The sequence below is a fragment of the Papaver somniferum genome, chromosome 6, assembly GCF_003573695.1.
Source record: "Papaver somniferum cultivar HN1 chromosome 6, ASM357369v1, whole genome shotgun sequence".
Classification (NCBI taxonomy): domain Eukaryota; kingdom Viridiplantae; phylum Streptophyta; class Magnoliopsida; order Ranunculales; family Papaveraceae; genus Papaver; species Papaver somniferum.
In genome coordinates, this window is record NC_039363.1 from 18,463,996 (window position 1) to 18,482,690 (window position 18,695).

Below are 18,695 nucleotides of genomic sequence, written 5' to 3' on the forward strand. Positions count from 1 at the left end.
GACAATTGATATAAGCATTAACTAATATACCAAGAAACATAATCAAGTAGTACTACTACCCCTCCTAGATAACCTTGCTTCGAGCGAGCACACACAGATTTTTGAAAATGCCATTATAACAATCTCCAATGTTTAACAATTAATGGCAATAAACTGAACCATAAATCAAAAATAGCGACAAAACAATGTAAAAGATAATAAGAAACTTTCAGTTTTAGCATGTGGTAGTTAAATTCCGGTTTAAGTTCATTAGATGTAATAAAGTAATAAACTAAGATCTATCACTGATTAATACTATATTCATTTCTTTGAACTTAAAATCCAGTGCATAGTGTGATGAAACGATCTAAATAGAAATCAACTTGGGATTTACTTACTCTTCCCATTTAGTATTTTCATCTGAATGTCTCAATATCCACAAACGAACTTGTTCATATTCTACGGTGGTCAAAAAATGTGGTTTTCCTTGTGAATTAGCTGGGTATGGACCTTCATAAACATCACCGGGCATTGATATCTTTCCACGACACTTAAAAGATTTTCGCCTCACTGCAGGAAGTATCTCCACGCAATGGCGCTCTCCTTCATTGATCTCAACTTGTTTGGTAATAGAGCCTTCTATATAATTTTTGTTGCGACCTAGTACCTTGTAGTATCTCATCATCCTGCACATGCAGTCAGTAAACAAAGATATGTAAGTTTTGCTTAGTTCCAAAAATAATTAACTGGATATTAGTAAACTAAAGAATCGTATATACCTCTCGTAAGGGTACATCCACCTAAACTGAACAGGCCCCAATTGATGTGCCTCTTCTGCCAAGTGTACGACAACATGAGTCATACTAACAAAAATGCAGGCGGGAAATACATTTCGAACACACATATTGACTCCACCACACGTTCGTGCATTATAAGAAGCTCAACACGATCAATAACCTTGGAAGTTAGTACTTTGAAAAACAATGATAAGTGTCGAACTGCCTCACGCAAAGGCTTATGATCTTTGAAACAATGCATTATGAAAATAGGCATTAACCCTGCATCAGAATGTGATAATCGTGAGACTTCAAACCCTTCAATTGGAACTCTTTCAGGCATACTTTCTTTTTCCAATTACCACTGTAACCAATTGGAACTTTAATCGTGCTAAGAGTTTTACATATGACTTCCCTTTCTGCCTTAGACATACAATAAGGTGCACGAGGCATCTCCACTTTTCCATTATCTTCCTTCAACCACAAGCTAGGCTTCAAGTTCAATAGTTTCAAATCTTTGCGCGCCAGATGCCCATCCTTGTTCTTGTCCTTATGGCTCATAAATGTTCCAAACAAATTCTCTGGAAAATTCTTTTCTACATGCATGACATCCACATTGTGCCGGATTTGCAGAAACTGATAAGATTAATTAATTAGAAAGGAATTTTAAACAACACAAACTTATTGAAGTAAGGTAACTGCAAAGTATAATTGGTCAATACCCTCAATTTACCTTCCAATATGGGAGACAAAAAAGTATCGATCTCTTTGACCACGGAGACTCACGTACGGACGGCCGCTTGACCAACTTCCCAAATTCTTTGTCTGCGGTTTTTGTCTTGTTGAATAATTCGACGCCACTCAAACGTCTTGGTGCACCCCTTGTCTCCACACTTCTGTTGAACTCAGATGTTTTCCGTCTATAAGGGTGAGACTTATCTCTTAGAAACCTTCTATGACCCATATAAGCATACTTAGTACCCCATTTTAGCCTGATCGCCTCTGTATTTTCTCCACACACAGGGCAACCAAATCTTCCAGAAGTACGCACACCAGAAACATGAGCATATGCAGGGAAGTCATGTATGCACCACAATAACATTGCTTTCATTGTAAAGGATGTCTTTGTATGCGCATCGTACGTTACCGCACCGAGTGTCCACAAATCAATTAACTCGTCGATCAAAGGCTGCAAATAAACATCTATGTTATGATTGGGACCAAATGGACCAGGAATCAGTAGTGTTAACATCGTAAAATCCTTGACGTGCATTCAGATGGCGGAAGGTTGTAACAAGTAAGCATAACAGGCCATGTACTATGCACGCTCATCATTCCGAAAGGGTTAAAACCATCAGTATCTAGTCCCAGACGTACATTTCGCTTCTCTTCAGCAAAGTCAGGCCATTTCATGTCTATTGACTTCCATTGCGACGAATCCACCAGATGTCTCATGTGTGTAGCACTTTCTTCAACCTTAGCATACCATGTCATCAGCTCATCTATCCATGTTGTACCATACATACGTTGCAACCTTTCTGTGACTGGAAAATACCTAAGTCTCTTCACTGGAACCTTTTTCGTTGATGTACTTCCTTCTGGTGGTTTCTGCCATCTACTTTCACCACATTTAGGACACTTATCTTCATTAACATACTCCTTGCGATAAAGAATACAGTCATTGATGCAAGCATGGGTGATATGGACAGGCAACTGAAATGGCTTAATCATGTCCTTTGCTTTACGACAATTAGATGGTAATGTGTTCCCTTCCGGTAAAATAATTTTCAAATATCCAAATAATTCAGTCATGAAAACATCAGAACATTGATACCTCACTTGCATACTAAGCAACTCAACTGTTGCTGAAAGTTTTGTATGTTCAGCATCACAACTTGGAAATAGGGGTTGCACCGCATCCTTCAACCTCTTCCTGCGATTGACAGTAGCCCGATCTTCAACAACATTACCATTTTCAACAACAGTACCATCTTCAACAGAAGTACCAACTTCAACGGCAGTACCAACTTCAACAGTAGTACCCGGCTGGTCTTCATGATTATCAAGACCATCTACACGTCCTAGTGTCTCATTGAATAAGTCAAATATTCTCGTAAAAGATGCAGCTTCCTGATTGAAAACATTATTGGCAGGTAAAGTACGTGCTTGAATATTATTCACACGAGGTCGCTCTTCATGATGGATCCATGTTCGGTATTGGCTGTAGAACCCATAATCAAGAATATCCCCATGTACATCATCTATACATTTTGGTAAACTATTATAATTCTTACACTTAACTCAAGGACAACGGAATTCTTTGATACCTTCACCAAGACTCTTTGTTGAAAATTGGATGAAAGATTGAACACCTGCAATCCATTGAGGTGAACCCTTGCGTGCAGTCATCCATTCTTTATTTGGAGTAGTTATAAGATTTTGAGACATCTGCAAAACAAAGGAGTTACACACATATATATATATCATAACCAACTTAATGGACTAATGCTTAACAGCTTAACAGTCCAATGCAATGTAAACAAATATGTCCTGTATACTTCACATAAAGACTCAAGACACCAGATCAAAGCTGTTTTTTCAATCTCGATGCAACCAAGTTTATTACCAGTTCAAGCACGTAATTCTTAAGTGCACCTAATATACAGTTCACATATACATACACGATACTCTACTTAAGAAAGGATGGACTTAAGAGATGAACACCTAAAGTCAAATCCACATAGAAAAGTATGAAAACAGATTAATGAAATTGTACATCACTCATTGATTACAAATACACCTACTTATTTTGACCTAATTAAACAAAACCCCAAAATTCAATATACATTATTCAGTTAAAAACCAACCTTCCAACTGAAAATGAAATCAATTGGGCTAAACCTTAATAAATTTTAATTCAAAAAGAGGTACTTACCCTAATAAATTGGTGAGCTAGAGATCTGAGTTCTGAAATCAAATCAGAGTTGTTGAGCCTTCTTCGTACATCCTACAATAGTTTAACTAATTAGGTCAGCCAGGTACATATCGAGAACCAAAATCCTAACCAGAAACTTCGAGAATTAAAAGCCTCATCAATTTTACCTAGTACAACATCAATTATATTTGCCTGCGATGAGAGTGTTTTTCAGAAGTAGATATCGAGAGAGAATATAAGTTTATTACGAGAGGAGAGAGCTTATTTCCTTTTTCTCTTTCTTTTTTGTTCTCGGATCGATGGATAAAAAACTCATGGTGTCAAAAGAGTCAGATTGATAACTGACTCAGCTGAATGGGCTGAATCGCCTTTAAAACGAGTCAGATTTCTTTTTTGATTTTTTTCCCAGTTGATTTTTCCCCAGAGAAGTTCTTAATATGGGAAGATTTTTCACCAGAGGAATTTAACTGAGACAGATTGATAAGAGAAGTTCTTATGTGCTTATGAATGATGTAATCTTCTCTTGAATGTAAAAGATTATGGTAAACTGTAGTGTTCATCTCTTGCTAATGGTTTTTGATGAAGTTAAAATTTGAATGTAAAAGATTATGGTGATGAAAGCTACCAATTTCTAGCTTTATTTTCTGATTCTCAATTAGTAATGAGTTGAAGTTTCTGTGCAACATGATAATTATCAAAAGACTAGATAAACAGATGCAAAATAGGTCTTGCAGAGATTGAAATTTGAAGTTCCTATAAAATACAAGTTACAAGTTAGTAACAATATTAAAACTGAAATGCTCGAAAAATCCAAAAGCTAATAAATGTAGGCCACTAAATATATTTCATTGGATAAAAGCATGGCTCCAAAACATGCTGAAGCTACATATCCATATAGTAGTTGCAAGACACTTCTTTACATGTTGAGCCTCTTCTTCTTTACAAAAAAAGAGATGAGACTCAAAACCATACAAACTTGCAAGTTCAACTAAACCCCAAAATACTAACATCTGAAAGTTAAGCTTCCCAAACCCCAAAATACTTACATCTGAAAATTAAGCTTCCCCAAAAAGTTACATATATAAACCCCGTACGTACGTAAATATATATCCGACATGTATATCCCAACCATGCATGTATACCCAAAAAGAAAAACCAGGCCAGTACGTAAAATATATCAAACATGTATATCCCAGCCATGTATACCCAAAAAAGTTCCCAAAAAGTCAGTATCCTCCACTGCAAACCTGAACTCCAACTTGATTAAAAACCATCACCGCAATTGGAAAACAAAAAATAGTTGTGCGGCCATATAAATCTTCTCGCCTATGTTAAGGGCTTAAAAGTTCCATCGCAATCAAAAGACCCTCAGATTCTAGACAAACTTCTTTATCTGGACCAAACGACATTCATCATTTATAGAGGCATAGTCCTGTCTTAAGGCCCAAGGCAACACATCTCTTTCGCATATTTCTCAAAATACTCTTTGACTGTTAGGTTGAAAACCACCAGCATTCATTCCCTGCAGATCATAACCATATCCAGTACAACAGTAAGAAATACTGGTGCACATAAGAAGAACAATGCAAACATAATAAATTTTTCAACTGCTCGCTAAGAAAGGTCATACAAAATCAAAGATTAAACACTCAATCATGATTCAACTATTCTAAAATCTAAGATTTTCTTTTCATTGTTTCTAATTCACTGTCAATTGGAACAAACATTCATTCAATCTAAAAGCAACTCATGCAATTAATCACTAACTAGTTATAGAATGCTACCTGAGCATTAGCATTGCTGGTGCTAGCATTGCAGCTTAAACCAGCCATTAGTGTCTCAACAGTGACCTCAAGAGTACGGACACGTTCTTCCACAGCTCTAGTCTTCATCACCTGTTGACGTAATTGCTCCCTAGGAATGGCAGAAGCGCGCACTTCAGTCTTTGATACCCCACCTCCCATTCCTCGAACAAAGCCCCTACCATCAATTCCAAGCACCTACAAAGAAGTAAACAAAACTTTTAGATAGCAATTGACAAGTTTCTTTTTTGCAAATTGCAATAAAAATTCAAGTTCATCCACCGTGGCCACAGCATCTTTTTCCAAATTAGTTTCATTTCTATACTGCTCAGTTTCGTTCAACTCTCTTATCTTTTCCTGCAAAGGACATCAGATTATATGTAAGTGGAAAACCAAGTACAAATAAAACTAAAAGATAAATGTATGCAAGTCGATCAAAAACCAAGAAGCAACTTACAACATATTCTCTACATTTTATTTCATAGCAATTTGGGTCCATTAACTCAAGATGTTCTTGAGGGATTTCTTGGTAAACATGTGTTGCCAAGTATACCACAGATCTTGATACACTACCAGTTGGACTTTTTTGCTCCATCAAATGTCGACGACGAGCAATGCCATCCCTTCCATTAGTGTGGAGAGCTTTCAGTTGCTTCCTTGATTCCCTCCCTATCTGCCTTAGTTTCTTGTCCTTGTCTGAAGCATACAAATCAACAAAGCATTCCCAATTCTCTCTCCTCACACCTGCTGGTCTATTTTGCTTTTGCTCAGCAATAGTATCAAACTTATCACACCACAGTATTAGTTTGTTCTTTCTGTTCTTCCATGATTTATTTGCCATTCTTAAAACCTTGTCATTGATGATTGCAGGTATCTTGTACTCATTGTTAAGGGTCCTCCAAATTTCTTCCTTAAATTCCACAGGGACGATCCTCCAATCCTCATAATGTGGTGAAACAACATTCCTGCATATCACCCCAATTCTGGAAGCATATGGCTTAGAAATATCTTCTATTGGTTGTCCCAAGGAATTGAAAGGAATTTCTGGAAGTTGGTCACCTACATAAAACAAAACAAACAAAAAAACAAATTAGATGTCAATTAATCATATAAATTAATCTGAAAAACAAAGTTATATAATATACCGTTGTTCATGCTTTCATCGGTATCACCAGGATCATTATCCGCCTGATGAAAGGCCTCATGCCATCCATGTTCCTCAGGATGATTCCCAGTACCTTGTCTTGGAGAATGTTCACCATCTGATGAAGACACTTGTCGACTCCCTACACTTGGACTTCCAGCTGGGTTTGCACCATCAGTTGACGGAGAGACTTGTGAATTGAGCAAACCCCTTGGCCAGTTAGCTTCATTTGAGCTAGGAGTAGTACTTGGTGATCTAGTACTAACAGACCTAGTACTTCCAGACCAAAATCGGCTGCTACCTCCAGCACGAGGTGTTGCCATATTTTTCTACAACAAAATCACACATTGAAATATTAACAAACTCACTTCAAACAAAGTTATTACCCAAATAAGTAAAAGTTGAAGAGAGCCATCACAGAGAAAACTTTAAGCAATAAAATGTAAAACCTATCTAAGTGCAAACATTAAGTTGCAGCAACGATCACATGACATCCATAAAGCACAACAATGGTGTTATTAAGCATAACAAACCATTTCATCAAAACCAGAGATTACACTAAGGTCATGCCTTGAATATATGACAGAAAACTGTAACGATTAGTGTTGCACCCTTCACAAGTCATCAAATAGTGAACATAAGGAAGAGGGATGACAGATGCTCAAACTTGAATAACCTATTAACCCATCACATAAAACATAAGGAACCAACTGCAAACCAAAAGGAAGAACAAAGAAAAATCTATGGGTAACAGCCATAAAACATGATTCTTTTCAACAACACAAAACCTAAAACATGATACACAGACCCAATCAACGATATAATTTAACTAACCATAATACATGATCAATTACTACCACCCAAATCGATAAAATCTGCTATACCTGATGAGAATCTGAACTGCAAAGCTGTTGAGATGTACCTGAAATCAACCAAAAAAACAATAATTATTAAACCCTATGACCAAAATCGACCAGTAAAAGAAAAAGAAAACTTCAATCCAAAATCCTAATTGTACCTGTTGAAGAATTACAACTAGATCGCTATTGAGATTTACCTGAAATCCACCAATAAAACAGTTATTGTTATACCCCATGAGGAAAATTGACCAGTAAAAGAAAAAAAAAAGAAGGAAAAGAAAACTTCAATAAAAAACCCTAACTTACCGGTACCTGATGATTTTGAGAATTAAACCTAATTGCTGCACAATTGAGAGCTGTAACAGGTTAATCTTAGTAAAGATTTTGTGATACAAAGGCTTAATTAGTTTTAATGGTGGAGTTCTTGGAGAGGAGGAGAAATTTTAATGGTGTCTGGTTTTTTTTCTCTGCAAATGAACTATTGGAGAGAGAGGGACGATATGAACGAGATAAATACCATCGTTAATAACGAGGTTTATAGAAATGGAGGGAACCGAGTGAGACTTCCCGCCTTAGAAAATATCACCGAATCAACCACGTGTAGCAGTCTCGGTGTGGGTTTCTAAATTAGGATATGAATGAAATTAAAAAAATTAATTGAACGACGGTTTCTAGGGCTCCGGGATATGCTTCGAAAATTTACCGTATCATAGACGGTCTTCAATGGTCAACATACCGTTGACCGGTAGTGAGGGTCTCTGATGTGGGTCCATAAAACCCCCTTTTCCACTAGTGTTACAATTCTGGGATAACACGCCTTGCACGCGCAACACAAGTTTCAGATGAATCTTCATCTCATTTAATGAGGCATCTTTACGCATGTGTATGAAAAATGTTGGTGTTACTGATCATAAACATGGTTTTTAGAAGCGTGTGAGTTGTGACCCGTATGAGACAATTGAGAAATAGATTCAGAGCGCACCCACCAAAGAATAGGACTAGTCAATGTTTTATGACTAAAGTCCAACCGAATCCCGTGCATCTTTAATTTTTTCTTTTTGCAAAAATAGTCTATTGAGGACTCAAACCAGAGACCTTGCAGTAGTTAAGTAACACTCTGACCATTGTGTTATCCATCATTTCGTGGTTATTAACACATACGTTTACTCTTTATACAAAAACTTAGATATATATATAATTTTTATTAACATGTTTCACATAATTACATGTTATTATACACGAACATATGATTTAAAGAGTGACCATGAATCTTCACTTCTAGATTCAACATACGATTCGATTTTTATAAATGGAAAATGAGTCACGCTTCATCTTGATCATAAGCCTTATTTATTTTTAAGGAAGTTAGATTTCTCTTCAATTGCATGTTCGAAGCTCCATTCTCTACCATTTCCTTGACAATTGAATTTTTTTTTGACTTGATAACTTATGGAATTTAGGATATCTAGTCTTTGTAACCAAGTTATTGTTCCATTTATCAAACATGAATTTGATTGAGAAGTTATTTATGATCTCCATTGAGGACATACCTTCACCTATTATTTTTTGTTTTTGAATTCCTTCATAAATACCTCTGTTTTGAGTTAATAAAAAGTTTTTCACCTGCATTTCCTCGGTATTTTCTTTTAAATTTTCGAAATTACTTTTCTCAGTAAGTGTTTCTTTTTTCTCGTGTGTGTCGATGTCCATTTATCCATTAATACCTTGCTAGTGAGTCTTAGGCTTCGTATAAATTCCTAAGCTACAAACTTTTTCTCGTGCAAACCAACTAATTTTCCTTCTATCAGCCGTTAAATCCTATATAAGTCTCCCATTATCTTTGTTCAACTTCTTTTCAACCTTCACTGGAATTGGAAATATGAAAATGCAATATACCAGTAAGTTTGATAGGGTTGGCTTTATAAGTATCACTGTACTAGTTTTGATGAAAAACCTTCTTTTGCATGGTGTCAATATCTTTTGAAACTTATCCATTACAGTGTCCCAAATTGTATACTTGTACTTGATACTCCCACTGGTTCACCGAAACATCTTTATATGAAGCATTTGTAAAAGAGGTGTGAGAACAAGTATTTTGTTGAACTAGCTCATGTTATTGTGTCATAGTACATTTAATTCAATTTTGGCATCCTGGAAAACATGTTTTGTAACAATAATAACTCACGTAACAAATGATTCGGTAGATGGCATTTTGTGTTTAACTCACATCGCGATTTTTAGCTTTAATTGCCAAGACATTCACATGGATATCATGCCTAACTTTAAAGCTCATTGGTCAGATCTAATTGATAGTATAAAAACTTTGTTAAATATCACATGATCCTATTTTTAGCTCACTAAATCATAAGCAGATAATATAGTTTATTCAAATAATTCTATTAATTTGGGGCTTGGAACGGTGAACAACACATGTTTCCCCACATGGGGAAATTTAACTCCAACGAGACGATGATGGACTCTGCTGGAGCCTTAGGTTGGCCATGCCAAACGTTTAGTCTTGTCCAAGATATATTTGATTCATTCTCTTACTAATATGCTTCCATCATCCGTCTGTGTGTGTGGCACCATTTGAGTGCTTGGTAAGAAATAGGAAGCTAGATGCCGTAACAAAAAGAGCTAGGACCTAGTTTTGAGTCTTTTGACAATTTTTGAGTTGTCGTAGTTGTAGCTTGTGTGCTAAACAAGTAGAGAGGTATAGGTCATGGAATTTGAGTTATGAATTGTTGGGAATGGTCTTTTAAGACCAGATAATAAACACTGGACAATCCTATTTTTATAGTCATTTCTGAAAATCAAGCAGCTGATTTGTCTTCTCAGTGATTTCATCATTTCCTAGCAAAATCATCATGTTTGTCTTTCCATATGCTCAACAGTCACACTGCCATTTTTGTTTCACCTACAAAGATATCTGTATCGGGGCCATAGTGAGCATTGAGCCCTAAAATATTTTGCGTTTGTATTCTTCCAATCTACCACACACAGTGACAGTGTGTGTGTCTTTTACTGTTTATTATTAGGAATCTAATGCATGTTCTTCTAGCTAGCCAGGGCACTAAAAAACGAAATTCATAGATATTGTATGTGTCTAGGCTTTAATAGCCGATTATTATTACCACCAAATAGTGCTAGTATATTATTACAGTAGGCTTTAATAGCCGACATAACGTACAAAAGTGTTGATTACTCAAAAGAACGGTCATTCAGTCTTGTTGGGTAATGTTCTTCACTGAGGAGGCGCATTATACTACAACCACTTTCATATTCGAGTTAGGAAAATGTAATAAATAAATGTACAACCCCGAAGAAACTCCAAAATCCGGCCGAATCCTCTTCAAATATTAGTATCAAAATAATGAACATGCATTTAAAAACCGTCCGTCACCTGATATATCCATTCGGATGCATTTCTGTACTTATCTTATTATTTTTTTTTTGATCATTTCATCCAAACTATTTTTTACTCGTACATTTAAACCGTGATTTAAAAATATTTGGACAAATGATCCATTTTCAGATGTAGTTTCTAATTATGGACCCTAATTAAATGTGACGTTACTTTAGAATTACAAAATTGAGAATGGACCATCGCTATAATGCGCCACGGTGTCTGTGTCATCATCTCCAACTCCCCTTCTCTCTCTCTCTATTTTCGCCTTCTTCTCTTCCTGGCTCTTTCCTCCTGCCCTTAATATTCAAACACATTTTTATCAAAAAATATAATCTACTATTCCTCCCAAGATATCAAGCTGTTTAAGTTTGTTCTTTTTAATTTCATTTCTCACTCAGTAGAGAATCGGATACAGTGGTGGTTACAGCGATTCAATGTCGGAATGTAACTTGTAAGAGTTTGAATCACTCAGTACAGATCTCTTACAGATCTAAGTCTCTCTACATTGTTCACTTCAGGTACTACTTGTTTTTTGTGTTGTTTGAATTTCACTACTTATTTTTTATGCTTGGATTAGTTGGTTAGGATTAAGTTTAGGGTTCCTTAAATTTTGTAAAATTTAGCAGAATGTGTATGATTTCAGCTCAAAATTTGTGGTCTTATTTTGATCTGAAACTTCTTATTTGGATAGAAATGTTATAAAATGTGTTTAATTACAGCTCATTTTTTTTGAGGAGAAAACTCATCCAGCTGCTTAATTTAGTTAGGTGAAGTCAAATTAGGCTTCATGAATATTTTTTCTGATTTTTATTAGCATAATGTGAGCTAAATTTGAGATCACAGTATCGCCTTTTTTCCGGGGTTCATACTCTTGTTGCCGAGAAAATGAGCGGATGGTACTTCATAAAGAGCTATATTATGTGTGTTCCACTGATCTATTGTAGAACAAGTTCTTGTCATTCGGAAGTAACATGCAACTAGGATGTGATTATTTTTAAGGATTTTAGATGCTTTTATGGTTTTTAAACGGTATATTTAGGATATACATACACTTAATTTCTTGGTAAGTTATTAGCATTATCATCTGGTTCACTGTTTATTATGACTTCTCTGACTGTTTAAAGTGCGTAAACGTAGGGACCGGTTTCTGTGATTGAAGGAAAAGAGGATAATGGTTTAATGGTATAGAATTTGTTATATGTCACGCACATGCGCATAACTGATGTTATTGGCAGTGGAAGGTGGAGGATTCTTCTCTTCTTCGGCTACTGGGTATAGCAAGGGTCTTGCCTTGCTGTTCTTAGGCCGGAAAAGCGAGGAGAGACCCATGAGAGTTTCACCGTGGAATCAGTATCAGTTGGTGGAAGAAGAAACTGACCCTGATTTCCAACTGGCTTCTGGTAAGACTCGTGCTTCCCGCGGTTGCGCTTGTTTTGGTCGCGCTTCCGCAGGACTAGAGGACCCGTCACCTCCAAAACTAGGTCCCCTCCAACAGCAGGACGGCTTAGCTAAGTCTTCTTCTGTTTCTGAGAATGCTGATGATTGTGTTATTGAGAATGGGGCTGATAAGAATACAGGGAACTTTTATCTCAAGAGTAGCTTAAAGAAGCCGTGTTGTGCTTCAGTAGTAGATCGCAAAGATGGTGACTTACATCTGGCATCAGGGGAAGATGATAGCAATAATCCTGGCTGTGTTGGAAAGAGAAAAGTACAATGGACAGACACGTGTGGAAAAGAGCTGGCTGAGATCAGGGAATTCGAAGTCAGGTATGGTCGGAATAAATGTTTTTATTTACTTCCATGGATTAAATGGTAACTTCATTATTCATTAATACTTAACAAATATAGTTTGATGTGCGCTCACTCATTTGCACCTAGTACTTCCAATGCATCACCATATATTTATGCAACTTCTAAGCCCATTCTGAAAATTATTGTGATGGGTGTCAAATCAATGAACTAAATAATTTACTGTAATTTCTGCATAAATGCTTTACGACTTTCTTCATTAATTTCTATGTTTCTAAGTATAGATCTAGTTAATTTGGGGGTTTTAGGATTTACTCGGTTCAATATGTACTCATCCGGCGTCATGTTTTCATGCATATTCATTTTATTGTGTATGTTTTGTACAATATGGTACTGAAAACACCTAACTCACTTGAAGTATTCTTTATAGTTGCATAGCAGCATAATGAGTAAGTCACTTCTTAAATAGACCACAGGGGCAATATGCATTTGACTGCAAGTAACTTGAATCTAGATGTGATGACTCCATTTGAAGTATGATGTTGTACCTAATCGTGTGATTGAGCTCAGTGACAATGACACACATGTACAAAACATCATTCTTAAGAATGATTAAGTGAAATGAGTTCAACAGGTGTAAGGCACAGTCAGGGGAGGAACATGCTTTTATACTACTAGGATAAGAGGACCACCTATTTTACAAACACCAGTTGACAAATAAATAAGCTTTTTACAAACTCTAAATGATCGCAGAAGAATTTCTCCAGCAAGCAAACTCCTTCTATTGCCAATTTACAAGCTATACGTATTCCACTCTGACTTTCCGACCTCTAGACGAACTAGGGAAACCTTCTCCAGCTCCAGGATATTCTTTTTCTTTTCCCTTTAGAACATCACCATTGGATTATTAGTTGTTCGACCAGCTTGTGCTGTGTTATTCTTCTGCTGCATGATTATTATTGCTGTTTCAATTTTTTTTGCTCTTTTCTCTATATTCTTCTCTGTCTACATTCATTCTGTAATTTTTTTTCTTTTGATCTGTAAATTAGTGTGTAAACGAGTTGCAACCTCAAAGTCGTGGGTATCAACACCCAACGACTTCTAGCGTTCTACTAGATAGTCTTTTAATATGCTCTCTTTTATTAACAGCGGCTTATCCTCTTTTATTGACCCTAAATCAATCTTGTAAGAACACTTGTTTTAATTAATTACATCTTTATACTTTGAAGTTCTGAACTTCGCATTCGTGTAAACTGTAGTTGTGTATCGTTGGTTTCTTTATATCTTAACATTTGTATATGGTTTACCCACACAACCTAGACCTCTAAGAACCTTAAGGGTATATTGCATGCTGAACTACTTAGTGCTCACTAGCTAGATAATAGAAAGTGAATGGTAAATACAAGGAAATGTTACATTTTTTATGACATGTGATAGGGCTGAAAAGATGTGTCGCAGGCTGAGCCTGGTAGGAGGACCTATCATGTTAATCCGCAAGAGTAACATGTCTCCTAGTCCAGCAATATATTGGTCACTGAAACAAGATATAAAAAGAACCAAGTTGTAGTTGTATGCGATAATTGCTTGTGGGTATTGAACACAAATGAAAAAAATCCGCAAGAGTTCCAGTTTGTTGGTTGCAAATTTTGAACATATTGGATGCTACTTGTCCTCAGAATTCAGACAGTTTAATATTGCAAGTTAGTAGCTATTGGCATACCTTTTAGGCTTGGTTCTTTAGTGATTTCTTTTTGTTTTCATTATCTTCCTCTTGAACCCATTGTTCTTTAATCATGATATTGAAATTCCTTATCCTGTTTTGTTTTTCCATTTTACTTTCAAAGATTATAACATACAAATATACAGGCTCTAATCCTTAAGTTGCTGACATGAATTGCATCTGATGACAGTGAAATAACGTCAGACGACGAGTTCGATCACGATAATGAAAGGACGTGTGCATGTGCAATAATGTAAGTCTGGATTAGAAGAATTTTTGTATGCAGCTCATCCCTGATCAATTTGGTGAGGAGATCTTATCCATCCATAGACTACTATGATCAGGATCAAGGAACTAAAGCATTTAACAAAGGATTGTGCCAAAATTTTGTTCCTTTAGATGCAGTCTAATCTAATGGTTCCACAACCCCGCCAGTGTGGTGAAATTTCTCATGAAATTGGTTTTCCATGCCGGCCAAACTAGCCGATCTAAGCTGGTTATAAATTCGTAGATTTTCATGTATAAGAATTTAGGCTTTTTCTAATTCGTCGATTCCATTACCTTTTAAATTTATCCTTTGTTTTGATTTCACATGTATAGAAGCCCAAGATATCTGAAAGGGAATTTCACATCTGTTTGAAATATGAGTTACTTGTTTGCTTCTTTACCTCTTGAAAGATCATATATAGTTAAAATTATGACCATTTAAGTTACTTGGACCGAGTAGAGAAATCAAAAGAAGTTTTATATTATGATTTATTTCCATTGTATCGATTCGTCCGGGAAGCCGAAATGATCGAGGCGCTTTTTCGGATGGAACTTATCACTATGGCAAAATGAAATGATTGTAGTGGCATCACTCCGTTTGGCTAGACAGCAATGGAAGGTCTTCCAAGTTCTAATCAGTAATCAGCACTTCCTTCCCTGTGACATTGTCATTGTTTCTTTGTTGCTCATCTCTTTAGTGCAAGTGCAACCTTTCATTTGCTTGCTTGTGGCAACTTTTTTTGTCATGGAAAGTGTCTCCAAAGAAACAGTGTAAGAAGGGTGTGAGAATATGACAGATACCACAAAAGTAGTAAGAAGAAAAAGATGAACTTTTTGTACTAGTCCATATTGAGTTTTCAGTTGTTCTCTTTGAAAAACTTGGCAGTATCTTATCCACAGCTTTTTGAGCTGTCTGATAACTCATCCATTTCCAAGTCATCTTCTTCAACCTCTCTTCACAATCTCTCTTTCTCTCTGACTCTAAACTGAAAAAACAAATCTTACAGTACAGAATCATCATGTCTATAGCATCAACAGTACCTTGTATCAAACTCTCATCATCATCCTGTGCTTCAACAGCATCTTCAAATTCTTCTTCATCCACAACTTCTTCTACTTTCAGATTATTTACTCATACTAAACCTTTTACAATAAGGTGTTCTAATGCTGATGGACCTCTTAGAAGACCATCATCTCCTTCATTGAAAGAGCCAACTCCTCCTATGAAACCCATTGCTCCTAACTCTCCACCATCTTTATCTCCATCTCCTTCTCCTCCTGTCTCTAAACCAACTGTTGCTTCTGGAGTTTCTCAGGTATCCTCATCTCAGAATGTTGTTACTATGGAATTTCAGAGGAAAATGGCTATTGAACTTCAAGAATATTTTCGTAAAAAGAAACTTGAAGAAGCTAGTCAAGGACCCTTCTTTGGATGGGTTGCCAAGAATGAAATTGGGAATGGAAGGTAATCATTCTTATCCTTCTTATTTGAAACATATTTTGATAAATTTCCCTTTTTGATGATTCTTTTTATCTATTAGGCCTAACTTAAGAAGGTTTTAGATGCCAAATTGTGCTATACACAGAGCCATAACATAGGATTAGTACTGAATGTGGGTTTCTGCACATTTTGGAGTTCAATTGAATGTGTTTGCATATTTAGATATCTTTGGAGTACTGGAATTGCATTTGAAGAGAGTTTGCTTATGAAATGTTTCTCTTTGTATGGGTCGCTGTAGTAATTTTTGCTAGCTATATGATGTTATTATGATGCTTCTGCAGATGGGCAATGTTTGGTTTCGCAGTCGGGTTACTAACGGAGTATGCAACTGGCACTGATTTTGTCGATCAAATGAAGATCCTTCTGTCCAATTTTGGAATAGTAGACCTGGATTGATATGCATGATTCTGCATTGCTGTAATTGTTGTAGTTATATCCAATGTTTTTCTTCCTTCTATATAAATTTGTTGGGATATATCTATTTGTTTTTCATTTACTTCCTTACATAATGTAATTTTACCCTATCAATGATCGATCTGTGTGAAACATAAACTTTCCTTCAAGTTTTGAATTCACGTGGAGAGATTTTTCTTTGCTTTCTTTCTTGTCATTGATTTGCCTGCCTCAGATAGGACATCAGTGTTTAAGCTTTAAGGGCCGATAACCGATTATACAGCCTGTGTGAATGAATAAAGGTGTTGTTTCAAATTTGGTGCTCAGTACATTCCTATGCACTACTTCATTATTAGAGCATCCAATCGAACTACTGAAATGTCACATATTGGCGGAATCTCGAGAAAAATCTGCTTATATTGGCCTGTCGTCTTCATCTTTTAATTTCCTGTTTTTAGCCTTTTTTTCCTGAAACTATGTAAGCTTTAATGAAGACTATGAATTGGACTCCATTTCTAGCACATTTTAAACAAGATTAAAATAAACAATTAGTCAATGTAGTTTATCTAACCCACACATGATAATGTTCTTGTTCCACCTCTTATTAGTGGAGGACAGCTAATAAAGCCCCTATTTTCGGATCTGACGTGCGACGTCTTCGCACGTTTATGTTGGATCTTCTCGCATTAACCCCTTAACTTCGTATAGCCTTCATACTTTACTCGTGACTTCATGACGTCATTGATTCCATCACCAGGGATATGTTACATGCGAGTACGTTCGCCTTCTTATGATAGTATCCCTTCGCATGATACCTACGGGTGCGATATTTAACCCCTATATTTTGCCTCTTTTCTTAGCGATCTTTATTATGGAAAGAATATCAACTTTTCATATTCTTTTTGACCGACAGGTTTCCGGATTTTTAGCATAATCGTTGACACGTTCTCACTTTTTCACTTTTTACCGACACGTCTCCTCTTCCACCTGGTACAACCGGTCGTCTTCTTTCCTATTTAATCTTTTCAAGGGAGATAGATTTTTCTTCCTTTAGTCCTTTCTTCTTCACAAAATCCTTTCGAATTTTCGTCTCATCTGAATCTTCATCTTCTCTTTTTCTGCTAGTGTTTACGCTCCATGGATTCTTCCCCAAGGTTTGTTTTATCTCTTCTATTATGCTCTTTATTGTGTACGACTTGCCTTTGTTGTTGTTTGTAACTGGTCACCACCATTGTTATTCTGCTGCTATTGTTCTTCCTGTATCACCATTATTGTTCTGCTGCTGTTATTGATACTTCCCATACTGGTATTGTTGCAGCAAAACTTCCTCCCCTGGAGCTCGTTTCACCGTTCCAAACCCTAATTCCTCTTCAAGGTCCAAAGATGACAAGTCTCTCAAGAGGAAGCATTCGCATGACAAGGTATTAAGAAACACCTTACTCCTTAAAACAATAATATTGTTGCCTCTGTTTCTTATATGCATTGTTATTCGCAGGATGACGCGAGAGAGAAAGATAAGAAGTCTAGAAGAAGCAAACAACCTCCTACTATCGATATTCGCATGGCTCTTCCGAGTTTCAAAAAGAAACCTAGCTCCGCACAACAGGGGTCCTCTGGTGGGACTGTCCCTGTTACTCAAGCGAATGCGACCGTTTCTGGTCAAGCGAACATTTCCACCTCTTCACCATCTATTACTTCTTCTCAGGTAAATACTTTCGCATGCTCGTTACCTTCTGCTCCTTATGATAATTTTATTCAGAACCCCTGTAAGGACCTTATCCTTTTAGCCTCTCTGAATCTCTCTTCTTTTTCAGAAATGACCTCTACCTCCCAGGAATTGGCGTTATTACTCAAGCTATCACCTTTTCTACTGAGGAAGTTATTGCATCATTGCAAGATATGCCCCTCTCTGTCTCTTAGACCATCCCCATATCTATGGATTATTTTATCTCTTCTCATTTGAGAACTGCCTCAGCTGTTCCTTCCATGAGTACAATATTAACTACCTCTCCTCTTCGCACAACTGCTTCATCTCAGGCGAATATTACTACTTCCGAGGCAGGTTCCTCTGGTGTCATTGGTTCGGGTACGAGTCCTCTCCTGGATATTATTATTCACCTTAGGCGTTCAGCTTCCAATGATCCCTCTCAACTTCGCTTG

General features: G+C 36.6%; 2 protein-coding genes across 2 annotated transcripts; both read left to right on the forward strand.

The window, feature by feature from the left end:
• The first annotated feature begins 11,155 nt into the window (after window positions 1-11,155).
• Window positions 11,156-15,041, forward strand: LOC113287100. Its single transcript, XM_026535773.1, has 3 exons — window positions 11,156-11,423; window positions 12,043-12,672; window positions 14,565-15,041. Exons 2-3 carry the CDS (start codon window positions 12,128-12,130, stop codon window positions 14,629-14,631), a joined length of 612 nt encoding a protein of 203 aa, XP_026391558.1. The 5' UTR covers window positions 11,156-11,423; window positions 12,043-12,127; the 3' UTR covers window positions 14,632-15,041.
• A 470-nt stretch (window positions 15,042-15,511) lies between these two features.
• LOC113287101 (light-harvesting complex-like protein OHP2, chloroplastic) lies at window positions 15,512-16,739 on the forward strand. The gene is made up of 2 exons (XM_026535774.1): window positions 15,512-16,106; window positions 16,424-16,739. The coding sequence occupies exons 1-2, from the start codon at window positions 15,661-15,663 to the stop codon at window positions 16,536-16,538; spliced, it is 561 nt and encodes a 186-aa protein (XP_026391559.1). The 5' UTR covers window positions 15,512-15,660; the 3' UTR covers window positions 16,539-16,739.
• The last annotated feature ends 1,956 nt before the right edge of the window (window positions 16,740-18,695 follow it).